This window comes from Amblyomma maculatum, chromosome 1 (assembly GCF_055883805.1).
Source record: "Amblyomma maculatum isolate TAMU_Amacu chromosome 1, ASM5588380v1, whole genome shotgun sequence".
NCBI lineage: Eukaryota > Metazoa > Arthropoda > Arachnida > Ixodida > Ixodidae > Amblyomma > Amblyomma maculatum.
The window spans coordinates 336,639,287-336,660,641 of record NC_139344.1 but is presented as its reverse complement, the minus strand read 5'-3'; the positions used below and the strand labels follow the sequence as shown (position 1 = coordinate 336,660,641).

Here is a 21,355-nt window from a genome sequence, read left to right as displayed (position 1 = left end):
CCGTCGATAGCTCAGTTGGTAGAGCGGTGGACTGTAGAGGTTTCGTACTATGGACATCCATAGGTCGCTGGTTCGAATCCGGCTCGACGGAGGTTTTTTTTTTTTTTTCCCATAGCATTTTTTTTTTTTTTTTGTCTAGTCCGAGCGCAATTACAGCGCCGACGTTTGTGGCTGGTGTAAAGAAGTCAAGGTCCTCCTGAAGTGTAACAAGACACACATGCTTGCTCATTTCTTGATTTATTGGCAAGCTCACTTTGCATATCCATGCACTTGGACGGAGCAACTGAATTCATTTATTACTAGATAATTTATTTAGGTATATTTACAAAAATACATCACATGTATGAGTATAGCACAATTATGCATACTCTAATGATATTTGCTGGCAACAAATCGCTGGTAGGTAACCAGTGAATGCTGGTTAGGCATCAGGGCCCCCGTCTTTCCTTTCTGGATGTAGACTTGATAGATGTCCCGTGATGACCGTGGAACCAATGGTGGGCTCACTTCGTAGACTGAGTCAATGGTAAAGGCACTCTGCCTTATCCTATAAGAAAAAGAATTACAGATATTGCTGATTCATATGCCCTATGTCCCACTGAAGAAGACACATGCATTCAATGTATAAAGCTTTACACTACACTTTTATTTTGAGGACTTGCCATGCAGCATGTCAGATATCGCCACAATATACTTAATTTGTTAGAAGATTGAGTTCGGTCATAGGAACTTCTCAAGGGTGTCATCTGCAGTTCCCGAAATAGAATGTTTTCGAAGCTGATTCAGGCCAAATGTGCATAATACACACAAGCAGTTGGGCATCACAATGCAGCGAACGTGGTGCATTATATAAGTCCAATATGCAGTGCCAAGTGCATGAGTAATGGCAACATCCATTGCGCTTTTTCTTTTTCTTCAAACAGAGCAGTTGCACAAGTACAACAACCAGCACAAATCAAACTGAAATAAAAGTGGCTAACGTACAGTTGTAGACACCTCTTTGGAGACAAGATGTTACTAGCATCATTTCTGCATGTCATTCCTGACATCCTTCCCAGAGTAACAAACCTGGAACAAAAATATAACATGAGGAAGTTGTTTATTCTGTAGCCATGTCAAGCTTGTTTCTTGCTTACATACTGAACAAGGGAAGGGGGAGTGTGACGGGGAATGCAAATGTATGAACAGAGGTACAAGCTGGTTATGAATTTAACATCCCTGGTTTTGTAAGCTTCTGACAGCAAGAAGATTAACCATAAATTGAAGTTGATTCAAGTGTATCTGCTACTCAATGATTGCTACTATACAGGTCCCATGTAACTCAGAATCCATGCATGCTTACAGCTGTAAAGAAAGAAGATTAGAGAAAGGATAGACACTATGCAGTTACCTTTTGTATATGGTGAGGTCCTTTGGAGAAGGCTCATGTATCTCTCTCCCATAAGTCTGTAGCATCGTTTGAAAGACAGACTAGGCAAAAGAAAAAAAAAAGGCGAAATGGGGACGGGTAGAAGATCATGAAATAGCATTACATGTCTTCAAACAAAAGGAAAATGCAATGTCCTCAGTGGCTGACTGATTAAGGGGGGAGGGAGGTAGCTGGTGGTAGCATTTATCTCTCAACTGCCCCCGTCCAAGAGCCACCCATAAATTCACCCTTGAATACCTTCGACAAAACTGAAGTGGCGGCCACCGTTTCCAAACATGACAAAAACCACCTGCAAGAGGTAGCTCTCCCTTGATGAGTTTACACGGAAAGAAGAGAACTTAAAAGGAGTCATAGGTTTGCTGTTAACACTGAATAATAGTTGTCTTGCATTCCTCCCAAAAAAACTAGTTGCATGGTAGCGGCAACACTAAGGCTAATCCGTCTTGTTTACGTTTTCAGAGGAATGCTCACAAATGTCAGTGGGTTTTCAGCACTTCAAAACCCTAAGCTGCCAAAAATTACCCTGTCTAGTGACACTTTGCACCACATTGCACAGCTTTCTACACGTAGGTGATGCACAGTAAGCAAGCAACCAGGCAGAGTTGATCACAGTGCGTTAGTAACTGTGACGTCTCACCTCAAACGTGACAGGTTTCTGTGACAAATCATTTGAGGATGACTCATCGCTCTCCTCCATGAACTCGGGCTCAGCATCACTTGACTCAGAGCTGTCCGAGTCGCTAGCCCCACTAGAGGTGGACATCACTGACGAGATTCCACTCACAGACGGGTTAGGTGGTTTGTTGCTGCCGGTGCTTTCCCTATGCTTCCCAGGTCTGATCCGGACTGAAAACGGGCTGTAGTCTGTGGCCGAGTTTGGCATAATGTCCCTGAAGAAAAATACAGGCCATCAACTAACAAGCGTTGCATCAACAAATTCATTAGTGCTTCCAGTAAGCGCCAAGTCGTACAAGATGCATACCTATTTAAAATCTAATCGCCACTGAGAGAGGCTCTATCATTAGATACAAATAAAATACAACAGCAAGCAACACATATGCAGAAGGCAAAGAAAGTTATTACATATAAACTGGCGAGGGCAAATATATGGATCTAAAGTGCTTGTGTTTTCTCCTCTGTTGTCCTGTTTGTTTTAGTACGAGCTCTACTACACAGGGTACAACTTCAGATTTCACCTCGTTGGGACTGAATGACCCTGACCTAATTAAGTAGTGAGAGAAATACTGCACCTTCCTTTCCAGAAAAACCAACTTAAACAAAAATATTAAAGGCAGTAGAATAAAAAGGTGATGTTATGGGTGCTGTGTCTACTCTTAAATTGAAACTTGACTGACCCCCCCAATTCAAACCATGTACAGTCTTGCTAAACCATGAAAAACGATGCTCAACTCTTATAACTAGGTTCAAAACATGCTTGAACCTCCATAATATATATATATTTTTTTCACCAACTTCTATAAGACATATATGCCTCATTCAGAAAAGGCCAGGATAGTCCATACTCTCATTTTCAATATGTGCATATATTTTTCTTTCTAATTATAGTGTATATTAATTTTACACAAGCCTGTCTACCATTCAAGTTTGTATAAAGTGCGCATTAGCTAAGGGAGAGCCTAAACATGCACACACATAAAAACGAAAAATAAAAAAAGGATAAGAAATTTGTGTCCACAGACAAACAGGCAAGCGGCTTTTATTCCCCATCAATTTCAAATTGACACTACAACATGTTACAGTGAAATTTCAATTCAAACTTTTCATTCATATGAATGGATGCTTTAGCCTTTCTAACTAAATATGTTCTCTTTAGTCCAGAATCTGCATAGTTTAAAAAAAAAAGTTTGGTCCCCTCAATGTGGTATAGATCACAGAGTTGACTTTATAACTGGGGGATGCAGGAATATAAAAATGAACACATAGAAAAAAAGACATCACCTCACAGAGTGGCTAAGGTTAAACATGAACAGGTCATTCAGGCTCGACATTTCGTAAGGCCTGTACAACTCCAGAAATCCGTCCACTTTCTCGTTGGTGACTTCGAGTTTCATCACTTCCACAAGAGACTTGCCGTGATACTTCAGCACTGTTTTCAAAAAGTGAGGACATGCAAAAAAGGCAGCATGAAGTATATTTGCACAGTGTTCATAAAAATTGCCAGCAAAGCTGAGCCAGTCATTAAGCTTTTACAGAATTAGTACATAAGTAAAGCCTCATTTCTTGCACGAAATTACATACATACGGAAGGCAACAATTATACTTTCTGCAGGAGTAAGTTCCTTGCCATCTGATGGAACATTTACTGCGTAAAATATCATCTAGCTAGATTTGCAATTCGGTGTACCATTTAGGCATACTTCAGAGTTTTGTAATGTGCAAACGAAAAATTCCAATACTCTATTCATGCGCTCTTTTTAAAGAGACTTTGAGAGCAACTTCGTCTGATTAGTACTACAGTCAAAACTCGATTTAACGAAACCCGATTTAACGAAAATCTCGATTTAATGAAGGTATCCTAACTCCCCCTCAGACGCCCATAGGGTTCAATGCTTTGACTAACCCGAAATATCGAAACCGATTCCGTGATCTGTCCCGATTTAACGAACCTTTTTTCGAGAAATAAAGGTGAAAACGTGTTAATTTTTAGTCTATTTTGTAGACAGCACCCCAGAAATCGGTGCGGCCGTTGCTCACAAAGCGCACGCAGGCAAACATCACCGACTTCTTTGGCGGAAAATAAATTTGTAGTCCTCTCGGGCCTTTCTTGTCGAGTAAGAATATTTGTTGTTTCTTTTCATACGCGCTAGCGGCGCCGGTCGTGGTGTTGGCGCTACCCACTCGAAAGTAGCGCGGGGGGTCATGACGATGACCATACGGACCCAAAAAGATTGCGCTAGTTGTATGATTACCAACTTTGGCGCCAATTTGTCATTAGCTGTGTGGCTTGCCGTCCCGTCGGCGGTATTTAGGGAAGAGTGTTGCGCCGCTAGCCGAACCGTCCTTTGGGTCGGTGCTACCGGCGTGAATTCGTCACGCGCGAGTGCGACGAAAAGTGAAAATGGTACGTGCTAACCGATACGACCGCGATAAGCTTGTACGGTTTATGCGGATGCAAAATGCATTATGTTCAATGGGTGCTCAGTCGGGGACTTGACTTTACTACTTTTAAAACGAAATTACTGTTAAGCGGGTACGTTTTAACGAGGTTTTACTGTAATCGAATGTACTGAATTATGTGCCCAAGAAATGCCTCATTCAATTTAACGAATTTCTCGATTTAACGAAATAATTCACGGCTCCCCTCAACTTCGTTAAATCGAGTTTTAACTGTATTCTTAAGTTCTTAATAAAAAAATTTATTCTCCAGCTCGTCTGCCAGCAAATGACGCACTTAGTACTGAGAAAATAGGATTTCAAAATATTCCCAATGAACGGTTCAAACAATACCAAAAAGGTCAGGTTGCCATCATTTTGATGCGAATGTGGGTAATGCATAGCCCCTGAATTACGTGATAAAAAATAATGTGCTGACGCACGCAGTTTACTAGTAAAACTGGTCAGTGGTGGCAACACAAAGTGCATTCATTAATACTTTAATTATCTACCCAAACGAAAGGCATTAATTGTCTGAAATAAGCACACTTCACAAAACTCTCATATATGCGATGTGCTTTTTCATAGTTGTCAACTGAGTCTGCCAAAGAATGCTGTTTTGTACCTCTACCTATTTAAAGAACTACAGACACCAAATCTTGTTGGCATTTTTCTTTTTGTTAATGATGCATAAGACATTCCTGTATAAGGATCACCACGCGGTTTTTGCCTACAACCACTAAATAATTTTTCATTGAATTTTCTTTTCTCGTCAGTTTCGGTTTCAGCAGCCGAGAGATGGCTGTGACGTCACAATCTAGGTCATGCGCGGCATGAAAAAACGGTGATATAATTGCCGACTCTACACCTTTTGTAATTTCTGTCCTTGAGGAAGGCTCGCTTTCGTGTTCTGATGAATTAAAACGACACAGGAACGATTATATCGCTGTTTTATTCATCCCTCACGTGATCTAGACTTGACTTTGATGTCACAGCCATCGCTCGATGTTGAAACCGAAACTGGTGAGAAAAGAAATTCGATTATAAATTATTCAGTGGTTGTAGGCGAATATCATGAGGCGATTCATGTACAGTAATGTCTTACACATCTTACAGAAAATGAAACACGAAATAAAAATGAAGCATTTATACTCCTTTAAGCTAAACTATGTGCCAGCTTGGCTCCCAGCTTCACTGACATGAAAAAGGGAGACGATAAACAAATGGTGGTGCACAAAAATGTGTCTCGGCTCCCGACGGCAAGGTCATTAAAAGGTCAGTCAGAACAATGCTAAATAGAATAAACCTGGGTGGGACTAGTTTCTGTGAACCTGAAGACAGGACTTAGCAGCAAGCTGCAGGATGTTCATTCGTTATTGTCTACCCTTAAAACACTAGCTGCTAATGCCATCAGCCTTACACTTATACTCTTTGCCATAAAAAAAAAAAGTGCAAAAACTGAATAATGAATTGCAGCTGATTATTCCTCACTTTTGCAGGCATCCCTTGACTGTATGCTCATACTGCCAATAAGCAAAGATTCAAAAAGTGTTTTGTGGAAACAGCGCGAAACACAGCGGACAAGACAGAAGACGGGACGAGCGAAACACAGTGGAAGAGATCCGCTGTGTTTCGTGCTGTTCCACAAAATGTCACGCCAACTAGCTCGGCTTTAAGTGTTACTTCATGAAGTGATAATAACCATACCTTTCTAATTTATTCTGTACAGGACAGACATAAGAACTGCACCTCAGATTTCATGTCGCAAAAGAAGGTAGAAGGAAACAACTACACAAAAAATATTCAGAGATGTCAGCTGGCGACAAATACACACTTTTTGCCAATTTTACCGTATATTTATCAGAATGCAGCACTACGGTTGTTGTAACTTAAGGGGGGACACCCCTCTTAAAACTTTTTTCCTTATTTATGGGTGGATCTGACTGAAACTTGCACCATTAATGTACTTTTGCATGCTGATTTCAAATATCTGATTAGTTTTCTTGTAGATGAAATAGCTTTCAAAATATTACCTAATTCATGTTCTTCATTTGGAGGTGAGTTAATTACTAAACACTTTATGGCATGAGGAGAATAGCCCTGCCAGAGTGATCTAGAAGGATCATAGAGTGCCGCTAGTCATGAATTAACGTGGTAGAAGAATTTGAACCAAAGTTACAATAAGTCAAACTTTTATGAATAAAAGCCCAGGTTGGCACCTAAGATTGATAATTAATTCTGTAAATGTTGCCGCATAATAACTGTACATATTTTTGTCCTACGGCACTGTCGAAGGTTTTCTCTTTCTAACAAGACAAGAATGAGAGCTATAGCACAAATAGACTAAGAGATATCTCTCCTCCAAAATTGCAGCACCCTCAAAATTGCAGTTTTGAGAAAACGAGAAAAAACACTTCACAGCATGTAGGTGTAAATTATGTCAATGATTGATATGTCAACAAGATCAGAAACAGGTGGAAAGTGATCTGAAGCGAAAATTAATGGCCTATGCCAATTTGAGCCAAAGTTACGCAATAGGAAACGCTTGAAAGGAAAATTCCATTTGGGTACCGAAGACAACATAACCTTCTCAGCAAATTTTCTTTTGTCGTCACTGCATTTACCTTGGTTTCATGAGACTCGCAGGATTCCCTTTCTAGAAAAAAAATTTTTAAAGCAATAGCAAGAACAGGACCAGAGATATTGATCTTTAAAAAATGCAACACTACCAAAATTGGGGGATTGTCGGAAGCACTCAAGCCTCACGGCATTTAATCAGGAAGGGCAACCCCAAAGACCTCATGCTATTAAAATGCACCAGGAGCATAGTCGGGGTGCATGCTGTCGCGGTGTTTTCTTTTTTCTGTTTTAGCAACGCCAAGCGAAGCCGCCCGCTTCTTTGCAGAACGTACGCTACGGTGCAAGTCCTTTTCTTCAGCTCTCCTGGACCCAGTTGCTGTCACATTTGTACTGCATTCTTGCAGAATTGCTGCTGCTGTATGCTTGCAGCCGGCATTGAAGCGCAGCACAGCTTCTGCTGTGGCTGCTTCCACAGCAAACAGTGATGAGTGCCGCTCTTTGTGGATCAAGGTCCAGATGACCGAGTGGAAGCTTTCGTTCGAGTTCTGGGTATTCCCCCGAATGCACCTCTGCAGCAGGCTCTTCTCTGATAAACGACTATAAACAGGCAAAAGAGCATCAGCCACATCTCTTGGCAGACTGTAATTGTGCTTTGGTGCAGGCTCCTCTTTTGCCTTTGCAGCGTTGTGGCGGCACCATGACTTCTCACCGGTAGGACACAAACTGTGTTTGGGGCAGTCATCAGTAGATGTGATGTGATAATATGTCGCCATCACAGCTCGCTGCATGGCATCCACATCACCTACATTTGATCGAAGCGCTCGGCCATAATATATTGCCAGCTTGTCAACTAGATCAGCTGTCAGCCTTCCTCTGCCGCCAAGACTTTGCTTCCCTGCACCCTTGTGTCTCTGCAAGAGGTTGCGCAAAGCTGCTCCCATACGCTTGTGCAAGTGATTTATGCAGTCCCCTTTGACTATTTCAATGTAGCCATAGATTGCAGCATCTTTAAGAGCACTGAACGTGCGACTGTCCCCATCGCATAGCATGGTTGTGTAGCGCATGTTGTGGCGCTGCAGAGATCTTTCAAACAGAATTTTGCCAGCCTCTACTTCCATTTGACCAGCCTTGGAGTTGGTGTTTTTTTGGCACTGGTGGCGTGATTTCCAAAGTTCGTAGCCGTCAGTGTTTGGCTTGGGACCAATTTCGCAGCCCAGACAAAAGTTTGACAACACCACATAATCAAGCACGTAACCAGTGAAGAGTTCCACCACGGCACCGACGCCTATATGTGATGAGTGTCCGCGCGTCATCCATGTGCCGTCGTAGCACACGGCAATGTTCCTTCTATGCCCAAAACACAAGTCATCGTAGACCTTCGCCACTGCCTGCGCGGCTTGTGCCTAGCGGTCGTGGCGGCTCGGGTAGCAGCGGGTTGCAGTGTGTTCTTCAGATGCCGTTGAAACGTCTTGTTGTGCATCCCGCGCCGCGACAACCCCATCGCCGAAAAGATATCGTTCATTGCTGTCTGGCCGTTACCGGTCGACAGCATTGCTCGACTAGCCAGAATATTCAGCTCAAACGGATTGCACCTTTTCTCGCCGTCAACCCTCCGCGAGTTCCACTCGGCCGCAATCTCACCGCAGTTGTCGCACAGCACGATCAGTTTTACGGCGAGGCCATAGCTCCGGTCGCTGGTAATTAAACGCACGCATCCACGACACGTTTTGCACCGCACGGCGTCCAGAAGGATATTCACAATGCTGAGGTCAATTACCGCATAGGAGGCTGTTCCGTCCGCATCTGACTCTGCGGACGCACCACTTGCATCGGCGAACAGCGCGGTCTTTCGTGCCGTCGCCCGCGTCGATACCAGTCTATCAAGCGTAGCCTGCTCACGGGCACTCACTTGAGTTATGTCACTGTTAGTGACAGGCGCGGTATCAATACGTACACGACTGCAGTCGGCACGAAGAACGGCGCCGTTGTCCAGCGGAATCGGAGAAGCGTCGCCGCCCGCAACGTGGTCACACAATCCCGCAGCACTGGCACTTGCTTCTTGCACAGTATGCAACGAAGTCGCATTCTTAACGCGTTTCTTTGGTTGCTTTCGCCCGAACTTGTGCAAAGAGCGGTACTTCTTCGCGCCTGGCATGACTCTCGCGTTGCACTAGCGTGGTCGGCAGAAAGACAAAATGGCGTCACTGGGAGTCCGCATTTCACGGCTAGCTTGCCGGAACCAACCAAACGACGCCATTTTGATCACGTGCCTTAACCGGCCAATAGTAGCGCGCGCTGCATGCTATCTTTTTGTTTGTTTTTTATGGGGAAGGCGGAGTGCACAGGGTTGCTTTCCGAAAGAAAAAATAAGCCGAAAGCGCGCGCTTTCGAACGAGACCAAAATCGCCGCGGTGGAGCGCGTAGTTCTCATGCGCCGGGCGATCGAAATTGGGTGTCGTTTGTCCACAATTTAAAGGGCAGTGGGTGTGGTACTGCATTTTTTAATCGCTATAACTTCATAAATACGCGGGGTATAAGGATGAAAATTTGCGTGCAGATGCGGAATGGTGCGAGGAATACGAAAATGAAAAAATTGAAAATCCGATTTTCAGGCCGATTTTCGGTGCCAAAGAGCCGTGTCCCCCCTTAAGGGAACTTTTTCTGGATTGGGGCCAGAAGAAGAAGAAAAAAAAAAGGGAATCAATTATGAAGCAATACTGATTCATTTATTATATATGAGGGGTGACTTTTCATTTCTGTTATCAGCGAGAAAAAAAAAAGTCTTAATATTAGAGTAGAATTACAGCCCACCACCACATCAAATTGAGACCAAATTAAGTATAATAGCTAACCTTCTTCCACAGCAAAAGGCAGAGACATAGGTACTTCTTCATCAAACCAGCATGTGTAACTGAAAACAGAGAACAGCGGCAAGTCAATGATTTCTTCACAGCCCTGAGCCCATCAATAAACTATCTGGAACCTATATTATTTGCAACCCTTCAAATGACTATAGAATGCTTCAGTAAATCAAAAAAAGTTTTACATAGCCTTTCACTACAATCGCACTTGTAATTTTCGGACAAATAAAAATAGTGACTACAGCAAACCGAAAGGTGCAATGCTTAATATAAGAATAAATACATACATACTACATATTGTACCATGAGTGGCACTGAATATTGGCTTATGAAGTAGCCAAATAAGCTTTTGAACTGCATAAAACACATTGAGGTGAACATTAATAAAGGCAACATTTCGATTATCAAAATAGGCAGGCTACATGAGGTTCAGACTCACGGGTTACGATGACAGAGCAGCTTCCCAGCTGGGATGGAATTGTGCAGGTAGTAATCTGTTGTGAGCTCCCAAAGTGCAAAATTGTGCTCAAATGGCCGGTAAACACCAAGGAAAAGATTGATGGCATTTTGTTTGTCAGCATCTGGAATTTGCAGAACGACATGACATGAGCGAGAACACAAAATGAGTTCACCTCTGCAGCAAGATGCAAAATTGCTCATCAAACCTGAAAAGGTATTGCTGAGATACCGCGACAGGGTTTGCATTATGTCCCGGGAGTGGGAGGAAAGCGGTGCAATCTTGCGGTACGTCTTGACCCTGTGGACCAACTGAGAGCCACCATACTGGAGAGCCAGGGTGTCTCCATGATCTTCATACAAAACCTCCAGCATGCTGTAAAAGATACGCGAGACAACAATGATATGTGATGGCACGACACTGACCAGGGCTTCCCACATTCCAGACACAACGCAAGCATTGTGGGTTATGTGCTTCAGCCGTGCGAGCTTTGTTGAGTTCAGGATGCGACTTGTAGCTTACCGAACACTGTCGGTGTCGAAGAACAGATCTGGCTTGGACAGGACACCAAGAGCATTCAACTGCGTAGAAGACAATAGCTACATAAATAAAACTCGTGCTCAAATAGTCCTGCTCTGAGAAGTGTGGATGCATTCCTGCACACCTCCACAGCCAGTTCAGAGCGGGGTTTAACGAACACAATATATATGAAATGTGACTCTTGGTGTCATTTTCACACGGTTCGTACAACTGTAAGCCAAGCATAAACCAACTATATTTGTCGTGATTGTGTTAAATGCCGCGCACTCGAACAACCTCCACTTCTCCGTGCGCTCAGCGGCAATTAGCTCGCTTCTCTGCCCCCCTTAAGATGGCGTCGCAAAGGTTCACTCAACAGGCACTACTTCTACTCAAGCTATTTCTTTATAACCTCCTTGGCTAGCTCACAACCTAGACATAAAAATATTATCTTTGTATGACTGGCAAAGACAAGCAATTATTCTATGAAAAAGGAAAGTTTATAATAAGTAACTCAAATATGCAAGCTACTGTGTACATTACGCACATTATCAGAATCAAGAATAGCTCCCTTCCCTCTACCAGCGTATTAAAAAAAAGTTAAACTGCGCTTGAGATAGGTACTCGCCTAATTTCATGCAAAAGACCTCAAATTTTCGCAGCTAACTTGAATGGTAGCTTGCAATCCTAAACTCAATACTTGAACCTTCATGACAGTGAGTAAAACCTCAAGTAAATTTACATAGATGCAAAGCTAGAGGTTTGTATCTTGGTGGTGCAACTGGCCCTGTAAAGGCACAGTCTCATCCAATTGCCCCTAGATATACACAAGTTCCCTTCAATAAAGAACACCAAATGGAAGACTGCCCCAATGCGATATTCTTGCTCGGTGGATAGATTGAGGTCATCCAACCTTTTAACGAGAATGATGGTGCCAGCATAGGTAAATCCATAGGCAACAATGGGCAAATCCAGAACTACAAAGATACAGTAAAACAGATTCTGCCATACACACATGACAAACATTTTAACAAAAACCTAAGCTGATCATTAGCAACCCGCAAAACGAAATTTGCAGTGATATTGCAAGCAGCCATTTGTAATGTATGCCACAAGGTGCTGCTACTGTATGCATGCATGTTTGCCTGGGGCACATCTTTCTTTCTGAGTTCTGTGTTCACCTCTCACCTGGAAAGCTAAGGCACATTTCCCAAGGGCAAACTGAGCTGTGTTAGTGCGGTCCAAGCAGTCGACACAATTGACCCTGGCGACCCCAGTCTGCAAGCGAGCTCCATAGGTGGTCAGGGCACCACCTAGCATGTAGTGCACAGGAAGGGGGCCCATCTCACTGCCACGGGTGTGGAAGATGCCAGTCTTGCGCAGAATGTGGTATGCAATGTCAGACAGTCGCCCCATTACATTGGCCTCCTTCCTATGCAGGAAAGAAGATAAAGGACAGAGATACATAGTGCTGCATTGCTAAGTTCTCTTGCACAAGATAAAATAGCTTTCATGTTCCTTAAATCTTAGTTACGAGGACAAAAAAATATAAGCACATTAGGGTCATTAAGGGGCAGAAGCTATGCTTATTCACTTCTGTCCCTACATATGTACAACAGAAGCAGACCATCTTCTAATAAACTGAGTAAGCCTGAATGTTTGCACTAGACAATGTAAACTATTTCGTTTGCAACACCCAATTGCCTGTAAATAAATGTTTAAGTGCTGCATGTCCTTGCCACAAGTTCACTTTTCAGTAAAAATCAAGTTATTTGATTATGCTGGTTATAAAAGAGTAGTTATGTACTGCAAAACTAGTTTACGGCCATGAGAAGAAAAGCAAGGTTTTTAAGTAAGGCATGCTGGTCTTGCTAAAGGTGTCTCGCAGCTAGTTGCATGAGGGTGACATTTGCTAACAGCAACAAATTTAAAGCAGTTTATAGGATGCCAGTATTTACCGTTAGGCAATTAAACGGACATTTCAGATAAAGCGAATGACAATTACCTTGGCGTCACACCTGTAGTTGTGACGCTTGCCTAACATTCTGGTCCTGTTTGGAAATCATATGCTCCCCAGTAGTTGGCACTATTGTATGTGCCTCAAGTGGTAAATTTTCTGTAAGCAGTGCTAATTAATCATGTCTGCATTCATGCCAAAAACAAGCAGTACCACTTTGGTGTATTTCTGCTCCCACAAACTCAGTAAGGCAGAAGAGAGGAGAATGGCAAAATATGCAATTGGAGCACTAACGACTTGTTTTTCCGAGCCATGTCGAAGGCCAGGTAGGCAATATGGTGAGTGCGAGGCAGGAACTGGTTAAGATAGTCGATGCTGTCCAGGAATGGGTCACTGAGCAAGCTCTCGTGGCGGCGTTTCTCACGCTTCTTCACCAGATTGAGCACCACTACGGGTGCGCCATACTGGCGCAGCAGCAGATTGAAGTGGCGGCCTGCTGCAAAGCAGTATGGGTCCACCAGGTCCACTGAACAAAAAAGAGGGACAAGTATATACACATCGAAGAAGATGACAAAGCGGAGCCAGAAGCCTGGTTGGCACTTGAGAGCTGGTCCGAGAGACTCGGTACTCAGTCATAGCCTGCCGTCCTGAAGTTCCAATACACACCTTACACTCTATATAAACAGCATATTTCAAGTGTTGGTTCAAAAGAAATCTTTTGACACTTGAAAACACCTATTTCGCTGAGGACTCATTAATACAGAAGGAAATGGAACGGCAACCAAGATCAGATATTCTTGTGAAGGAACCCAAATCTGCTTGGTTTCTTCACCAGAAACGGACTGTGGGCAAGGTGCAGCTAGATTTTAAGCGCACACAAGGCAAGAACTGCTGTGAATGCCAGAAGGAGCAGGTTTACGGGGCACATCACCTCCTGAAACCAAGACATTTTACATTAGAAAACCATGCGGAACCTCATTTATTCTATGAGAAAAGTCTCAAGAAGTGTACAGGTCAAATAGGGCTGCTACCCACCCCCAACTGCTTCCTTCAAGAGTAACTAATAGACTTTGTCCTACTGCCAGGTCACTGACCTTAAAAGGACATCAAGAGCAACTCAATTAAATTTTCCTCGGTAAAAATTGTTTGTTTGCCTTTTTTTCTAGGTATTCCAATATTTGCCCAGCAGAAAAAGATGCATATATAACTGGGAAATTGAATTAAAAAATCTTCTCACCAGCTGACTCAAACTTGTAACATCCTTACCAAAAAAGACAGGATGCCACCCTGTCAGCACAAGCATTCTATTTGCAAAATGAACTGGTGATGGCAACACTTGTGGTTTATTTTGTTTCTTAGTGCTCTTTACCTTATGGAAGCTTCATTTTTGGTAAAGTGGTCTCCTGGTTAGAATACAGTGCTTTAGCAATGTACGTACACAATCTTGAATTTGTCCTCAGTGCCCCTTCAAGTATTAATTATATCGAGGAAATGAACCCTCAAATGAATCCCTCGAGACTTGGCTGGCATTCTGTTTCTATCTTTTTGGTTCACATGTGTACATATGCGAAACTTAGATGAAGATTCAAGCAGCTTTTACGCAGAGGTTTGCCAAGTGAACAGACACGTTGCATACAATGTAATAAGAAGTCAATAAAATGTACAAAGAATAAAGAGGCTTCTGCCAGCTCTACAAAAAATGGAAGGCTCTGCAAGAAATGTTTTGGTTTAATTTTTTGAACTTCCTCCGCAGCATCTCGTAAGAGATCCCAAAACGACTACACTCAATTAAACTGAACTGGCTTATTAGTACAACTCTTGCTCAGCGCTCAGTGTATAATTTTTCATCTAACCAGGTCTGCACTGGTTTCAGACTCGTTTTCCCGGAGCTCAGCCAAGTGTGTAGTGCCCTCTATTGGGATCTGCACACTAAGAACTTCCAGCAACAGTTGATAAAATGGGGGTACAAAGTGTAACATACAATTAATGGCTGGTTTGGGCACCATCTTGGAAACATCCTGTGACCAGCTAAATGGGATAGAGCCCCTGACTTGGACGAAGGAAGTGAAGTTGCCACTAGTGAATGATGAAACTGAAGAGTCATGGACAATCTGCTCCGTCTCCACTTCATTTGCCACATCACCCTGGAAAACAATACAACCAAAGAGTTGATGGTTGATTTAATGGCGAAGAAAGTTCGTCAGACAAAATTGTCACCAACAAAAAAATTTATTAATTTACAGCCAGCAAGCAAAACAAAGACCACTGAAAAAGCAAGTACAGATGCATGAGTTCACTAACCTCACAGTTAGCGCCTCTCTTGAGGAATCTTGTTCCTGAAAACTTCTGGGAACGACGAGCAATCAACGTGAGGTATATGGGACGGCCATAGACACTGATATCTGAACCCCAAAGCTCAAGGCAGCAAACAATGATAGAGTCCACTAGAATGGTGGAATATTGTTCTCATCTTGCATAGGAAATTTTCTTACAGCGTTTGCACACAAAAGGATACTTGTCTGACCGACAAAGCCATGCGTAACATACAGCAGCCAGTCTGTGTGAAGCTCCACAGGCTCTAGGAGGTAGGAGTTCCATACATATCTCCAGTTTGGTTTTGTGCGTCCTGCAAAGCATGCCCCTGCGTATAAAGAGCTTTGATGTAAACTTGGCTCAGATTTCAATTGCATAAGAATGATTGACTGCAATGGTTAAACATACACTAAACACTAGTATTTTATGATTATTTGCAGTTTAAAAACGGACCCTGACATGTGTAATGTCCAGCCACGTAAAATGTCCCAACTCTTGCACGACTTCATACACATGCACATAATATCTTAGGATGACAATCATGCTGTCCAACCTTGGATGGCTTTTTACTTTGACTTGCTACTTTATAGGAACATAAAGTAAGGCATCCACAGTAAATATTGTCTGTTCTAGGCATGTAAGGCATATAATGCTACTTATACATTAGATAATTGAAAACAAAAACATATTAATTAATGTTCTGACCATAAAAATTGTGATATTGGTAGATGGGAACAAAACAAACCAAAGAAAAAAAGTGCTACTTCAAGCTGTAACATCACAAGTCATGATGTGAAGAAAAATTTATGAGAAGTGTGCGCTCAGCAACAACTCTATTTGTGGCTCTGCTTCCCAACCAAGTTGCCTGAGATTATTACGAGGTAGTGAATCCTGTGCTGTAATCAGGAAATTAAAAGTGAGCAAGACCACTATAACAGGCAGAGTAAAATGAGAAAATTGAATAACAGCACATATTATTTTAACATGATAGTGTTAGAGGTCCCGCTGTCCAGAAAATGCAGCGTCGGCATTCTGAGAGAAAAATTGCAGGCATGCCTCTGGTAGGTGGTAGCTGGCAGTTGACATGGCCAGTAACTAACTGGTCGGTGGGCTGTGCGACGTCCTCTGACCACATGACATGGTCAAGTTGGCAGGAGCTGCCAACTCAGACTGCTGCGTTCAGATGGGAGGGTTAGATTGAAATCTAATCTACCGAGACCCCTAGGATTCTGAGTCGGTGACGGGTCTTTATACCTGTGTGGGGTGGCCTTTCACATAATGTGGTAGCTTACGACCATACGCTAATGAGTATGTGTGAGATAATAGACGCATAAATTAAAGGAATTAGTGACTAAGTGAGTAGCAAGAGCATGTAAGCGAACAGAGATCCGCAAGGGGAGACGACAAACAGACCTCATTAACGCTGTTCATCATACCATTAAAGGCAAAGCTAATATCTTTGCATACTTGTACCTCTAATAGTTATCCTGTTTGAATTTCATTGATAGTGACAGTACACCTACACTTCACACTTGCAAGTATTGCATGTTACCGGTTTGCATGGCTGCGCTGAAATAATTTGTTTTTCTACACATCTGCTTCCGATAAACCTTCCTGTTGATTGCACAAACTTTTCACATACCAAGTCATTCCATCCAACCAAAAAAGATATCACATATCGCTAATCTATTCCTAAAATTGCGCTTTGTTTAGTAAGAACTAGCTGGCTACAACTGCCAATGGATTTCAGAAAGACATGATTTCAATCACTGAAGTGCTTAGCATAAATATACACAGCATAACCTTGAGGGAAGGTGTATCAAGAAAGCAAATGCTGCAGGGGTACATGACGAAATAATAGTAATAATAATAAAAAATAACAGCACATGAGTATAGAAGATGCACCTTTTCACCACAACTCACCATCAGAGACATTACTAAAAACAATATTAGATGGGTCTTCTATGCTTGCTTCTTTGCCCACGCTTCGAAACCGTCTGCCAGGAAGCTTGTATGAGGGCTTATAGCCTTCCTGGAATAAAATGAGCCTTTCTGTACACATTAAGAATACTCCAAAACACCAGTCATTTATGCCTTGGCCATCATCTCAAAAGTTTAATTGTATCAAGAGTGCCTAGATAGTTTATCTAGGTGAAGAAAGCAGACAAAATGAGAAAACTTTGACTTCATGGCAGGCATTTTTCCTCAGAAAACATCGCGTATGATAAGCAAGCCTACGCAACTGAAACATGGAAGGAATGTGAATGGTGGCAAGATTACTGCTATCAAATACAGTTGTCTTCAAAAGAAGCAAAAACTACACATTATGATCAGTGCTTTTGGCTTGCGAGAATAAAGCAGCGCTGAAAGGCATATTCTCTTTACAAACCAGTTGCCACGTTAATTCCTTGCACGAGTGGATGCCATACCTTTCAGTCAAGAAAATAACATAACGCACCCTCTGTAACGCTGTCAGTGCAAAGAATGCAACTTCACATTTCAGGACAGGAAGCTTCACAGCCTATCATGCTCAGAACTCTCCACTAAAAGCAATGATTAGCTTGTGGCCAGTCAATGACAGCACAGGTCAAAGCACTAATAAAATGTCCTCTGCAAGTGCTCCATCATCCTATAGATGACTTCCTTGAATTACTAGTGACGACTTCTAAGGTGATGCTTCATCATAAACGAGACAACAAACCATGTAGTGCCAGGTGGAGAATGACTTTTGTATGTTTGCACAAAAATAGTGATGTTCTGCAGTGATTTTAAAGGACAGGTGCAAATCACTGTGCTAGGATTTCATTTACAGACACCAGAAAGGGCTACAGCTTCATTACCATTTTTGCTGTTTTGATAACAGATTAACGAAATTTTTCACCTTGTCCACATTTGTCCACTGTCACAATAGCAATGCCGCAATACTCTACACAATGGCAACTAACATGTCACAAAACGGCAGAAACTGTTCTAGAATTTATCAGCAATGAGCTAACCCCTCATGTGTATTACTTAAGTGTATATATCTTTTCCCCAGCCTATTAACTGCTGAAGTGTGCGCGTGCAAACACACACACACACACACACACACACACACACACACACGCGCACACACACACACACACACACACACACACACACACACACACACACACACACACACACACACACACACACACACACACACACACACACACACACACACACACACACACACACACACACACACACACACAAACACACAAACAAACCATATGTTCTTATACACATAGGTAATGTATTCTAGCTGGAAAAAGTAGTTCAATTAGCATAGGGGTGTAGCACGAGTGTGACATCTGGCTTCCATACCATTATGGCAGTTTTTCCCAATGATAATTATCACACAAACCATAACCTCACATCAATCGGAAGCAAGTCCCAGGTGTCCGCCAGTTCCACTTCAGAAACTTTTGGTGAAGACAATGAGTCTTCCGACTCACTCCTGAATGTTGTGGGTTTCTTGGGCACAAAGCAAGACAATGGAGTCAGGTTATACTGAAGCGTGTGCGTCAGGTCATAACTGTAGCTGCAAGAAAAGAGAAAAAGTGCATTGTGTGACCAAAAAGAAAGAATACCGTACACTGCAGATGCCGAATTTCCAGGTGTTTGTGTTTTTGCATTTAATAGGGAAAGAGAATTTATGAGGTGCGGATGAAAGGCCAAATAGCACTTTAAATACCCGAGTCTACCACATACTGCAATAAGCAAATCCTCTAACATAGCAATTTAGAGGCAATACTAGGCAATTTAGCCTTTAGTCTCAGCAGAGGCCTCAGTCCACAAGGTTATGTATGATCACCCCATTTAGCACAAAACACACGCCAGACAAAAGAAATGAATGCATGGCAAGTAACAGGGGCACTAACTTTGCTTATGTATTGCTGCAAACAAGCTCATTTTTGCAGGAGCAGACATATTCAAATGGTCTAAAATTCATCAAAAGCTGGTTTCCTGTACTGTCATGTATATATAAAGTATATTAAAGTGCTAGAATTCATTAGCATTAGTGTAAATCCACTTAGAAGCGAGTTTCCAAGCTTCTCATGCTATGACAATAGAGGCTTTGTCACTTTAATATCAGACATAAGTAGCAGCCAGCAAAAATTGTTTGACAAAATTTAGCAGAGCACTTTTGAGAGTGAATTCAAGAATGGCCTAGCGAGATACTCCTGCATGACTTTTATGATCCTGGCAGTGAGCGAGAATGAATAAGGAATAACAATTGAAACTAAAAATGTAATTGTGTCACTAGCCAATCTGTATTTACCTGAAGTAGAAATTGCTGGACAAGTCAACATTCTGGAAAATCTTGACGTATCTACAACAGAATGAAAGTGAAAACATTATTATAAAGATACAGGAAGTTGACTGAGAGAACTATAAACTAATTGGAGCCATACTTAGCAAAGCTTCTACAGGTCTGAAACAAACCTGTTCTCATCTGGGTGGAGGTTGTGGTCAGTGTTGTTTGGCAAATAGACCATTCGAGTGTCCTCCACTTTGTAAATGGTATGATGGCCCACGATGGCAATTCGTCTTCTCTTTGTAATCAGTATAATATAGTATCCTTCCAAGAACCTGACAAAACCTGCAATACATAGGGCATTTGGCACCTTCTAACCCTGACCCTAACCATATGATAAACTGCACCTCTGAGATGTCCCTTTACTGGTAGGCAAAAAGTTGTCCTTACCTACTATGCCGAATGCAGACACAGTTCTGTTCAAGCCAGTGCTACCCTTCTGTCCAGCTTTGGGAAGCTTTCTCCCTTGACTTTCATTGAGGAATTCTCTTATCTCCCGACTATTGTATTCAACCTGTGCAGCAAAGCAAGGAATGATCGGAATTTTGCTTGCTCCAGCAAATACCACATTTATGCGGTTGCTTGAGATACGTACCTTGTCATCAATTACAATTAGCTTGTTGGGTTCAGTCCTGTCAATCTCCAACACACGAAACTTGGTCTGTGTATTGTTTGAACCAACCAAATAGTACTTCTGTAATACAGCACAGAAGGGAATATATGTGAGCAGCGCGTCCACTGAACACCATCAGCAAACGACCGACCCTATACTCACCTAGCTGAGCAGCAACATTTTCAAATAACTTAAATGTTGTCAATTAACACTTTTCTACGCCTGACAGTTATAATTTACTGCAAACCCAACTAACCCACAAACGCAAAGACGACGACTTCAATGACAACGGGACATCGAGACTGAACTAGCGGCATAACTGATTGGAAATTAAGCGCTCTCTTGCAGAGGTCCAGCACAGAGACGAGAACATGGTTTATGACATGCGTCCGCACTTGAGAAGCTTTTCTAGTGAAATGTGCCTCAGTACGCGACTTTTACGCGTTACGATGAGTTACTGCCAGCAAATAGGGCATAACGATAACAGAAAATCGAAGCTGTACCAGTTTCGTTTCGTAAAGGGCCATGCGCTGCACTGAACTGATGATTGGCTGCAAAGCCATGGTAGTTTGGCTCGGCGTCTTGCGATTATCTGTGGACATCTTGCAAACAGAACACCGGATTTGAGTGCTGTCTTTACGAGGCCCGTTTCGCCAATCCCAGTTTGCTAGATCGAAAGCATTCAAAAGAACGACGGACTGATGCGTGAACGCGCCACATCACAAGCGCTGCAACACTTGCGCTTTTCCTCGGTATCACCGCTTTATGGCTATAGTCCAACGTTCTTATATAAGAGCATTGCTACAGGCGTAATAAGTATTGACACGTTTGAAGCACACACAGCTTGCTAAACGTCCCTGATGAAGGTGTTTCTCGGACAATTTTGCCCGACACTCCTCCCACACGTTGACTGCGTTGACAGCGTCAGATGTGGAGTCTGGAGAGGCGAAAGAGCACGTGATGAAAACAAACTCTTTTTCCACTTCGTTGGCTCCGTTTGAATTTTCGGAGCTTAAACGCGCACAATTTTTAGAAGTTTACAAGAAGGTTAAAGCTGGGACGTAGCTGGGACTTGGCTGGGACGTCAGGGACGTGGCTGGGACTGTCAGAGAGAATAAATGTTACTTCACCGGATTTGAAACAAAAACAAAACAAAGCTTGATTACAATA

At 42.5% G+C, this 21,355-nt stretch overlaps 1 protein-coding gene and 1 non-coding gene across 3 annotated transcripts; one reads left to right on the top strand and one right to left on the bottom strand.

The window, feature by feature from the left end:
• Positions 1 to 91, top strand: TRNAY-GUA (transfer RNA tyrosine (anticodon GUA)). Its single transcript is given in 2 exon segments — positions 1 to 37; positions 56 to 91. It is a non-coding gene; the product is annotated as a tRNA-Tyr (tRNA).
• Positions 92 to 220: 129 nt separating this feature from the next.
• FIG4 (polyphosphoinositide phosphatase FIG4) lies at positions 221 to 21,311 on the bottom strand. 2 transcript variants are annotated; one of them, XM_084588115.1, is made up of 21 exons: positions 20,689 to 21,311; positions 20,168 to 20,266; positions 19,963 to 20,086; positions 19,701 to 19,857; positions 19,537 to 19,587; positions 18,630 to 18,795; positions 17,154 to 17,262; positions 15,433 to 15,558; positions 15,219 to 15,319; positions 14,899 to 15,061; positions 13,212 to 13,443; positions 12,149 to 12,392; positions 10,964 to 11,022; positions 10,650 to 10,816; positions 10,424 to 10,565; positions 9,976 to 10,034; positions 3,389 to 3,536; positions 2,067 to 2,319; positions 1,391 to 1,470; positions 985 to 1,068; positions 221 to 547 (listed from the first exon to the last, which is right to left on the bottom strand). In XM_084588115.1, exons 1-21 carry the CDS (start codon positions 20,785 to 20,787, stop codon positions 370 to 372), a joined length of 2,841 nt encoding a protein of 946 aa, XP_084444241.1. In that variant the 5' UTR covers positions 20,788 to 21,311; the 3' UTR covers positions 221 to 369. The 2 variants fall into 2 exon arrangements, with proteins under 2 accessions (XP_084444241.1, XP_084444246.1); XM_084588120.1 differs by having other exon boundaries at positions 2,214 to 2,319.
• Between the last annotated feature and the right edge of the window lie 44 nt (positions 21,312 to 21,355).

What these genes read in the sequence shown, in the direction of transcription:
- FIG4 (XM_084588115.1), bottom strand. Translation starts at nt 20,787, where the DNA reads ATGTCCACAGATAATCGCAAGACGCCGAGCCAAACTACCATGGCTTTG. An exon ending in TGGCTTTGTCGGTCAGACAA is followed by an intron (nt 15,320 to 15,432) that starts GTATCCTTTTGT and finishes TTTGGGGTTCAG; the next exon opens with ATATCAGTGTCTATGGCCGT. An exon ending in GCCTTTTGCTGTGGAAGAAG is followed by an intron (nt 3,537 to 9,975) that starts GTTAGCTATTAT and finishes TTTTGAAAACAG; the next exon opens with TGCTGAAGTATCACGGCAAG.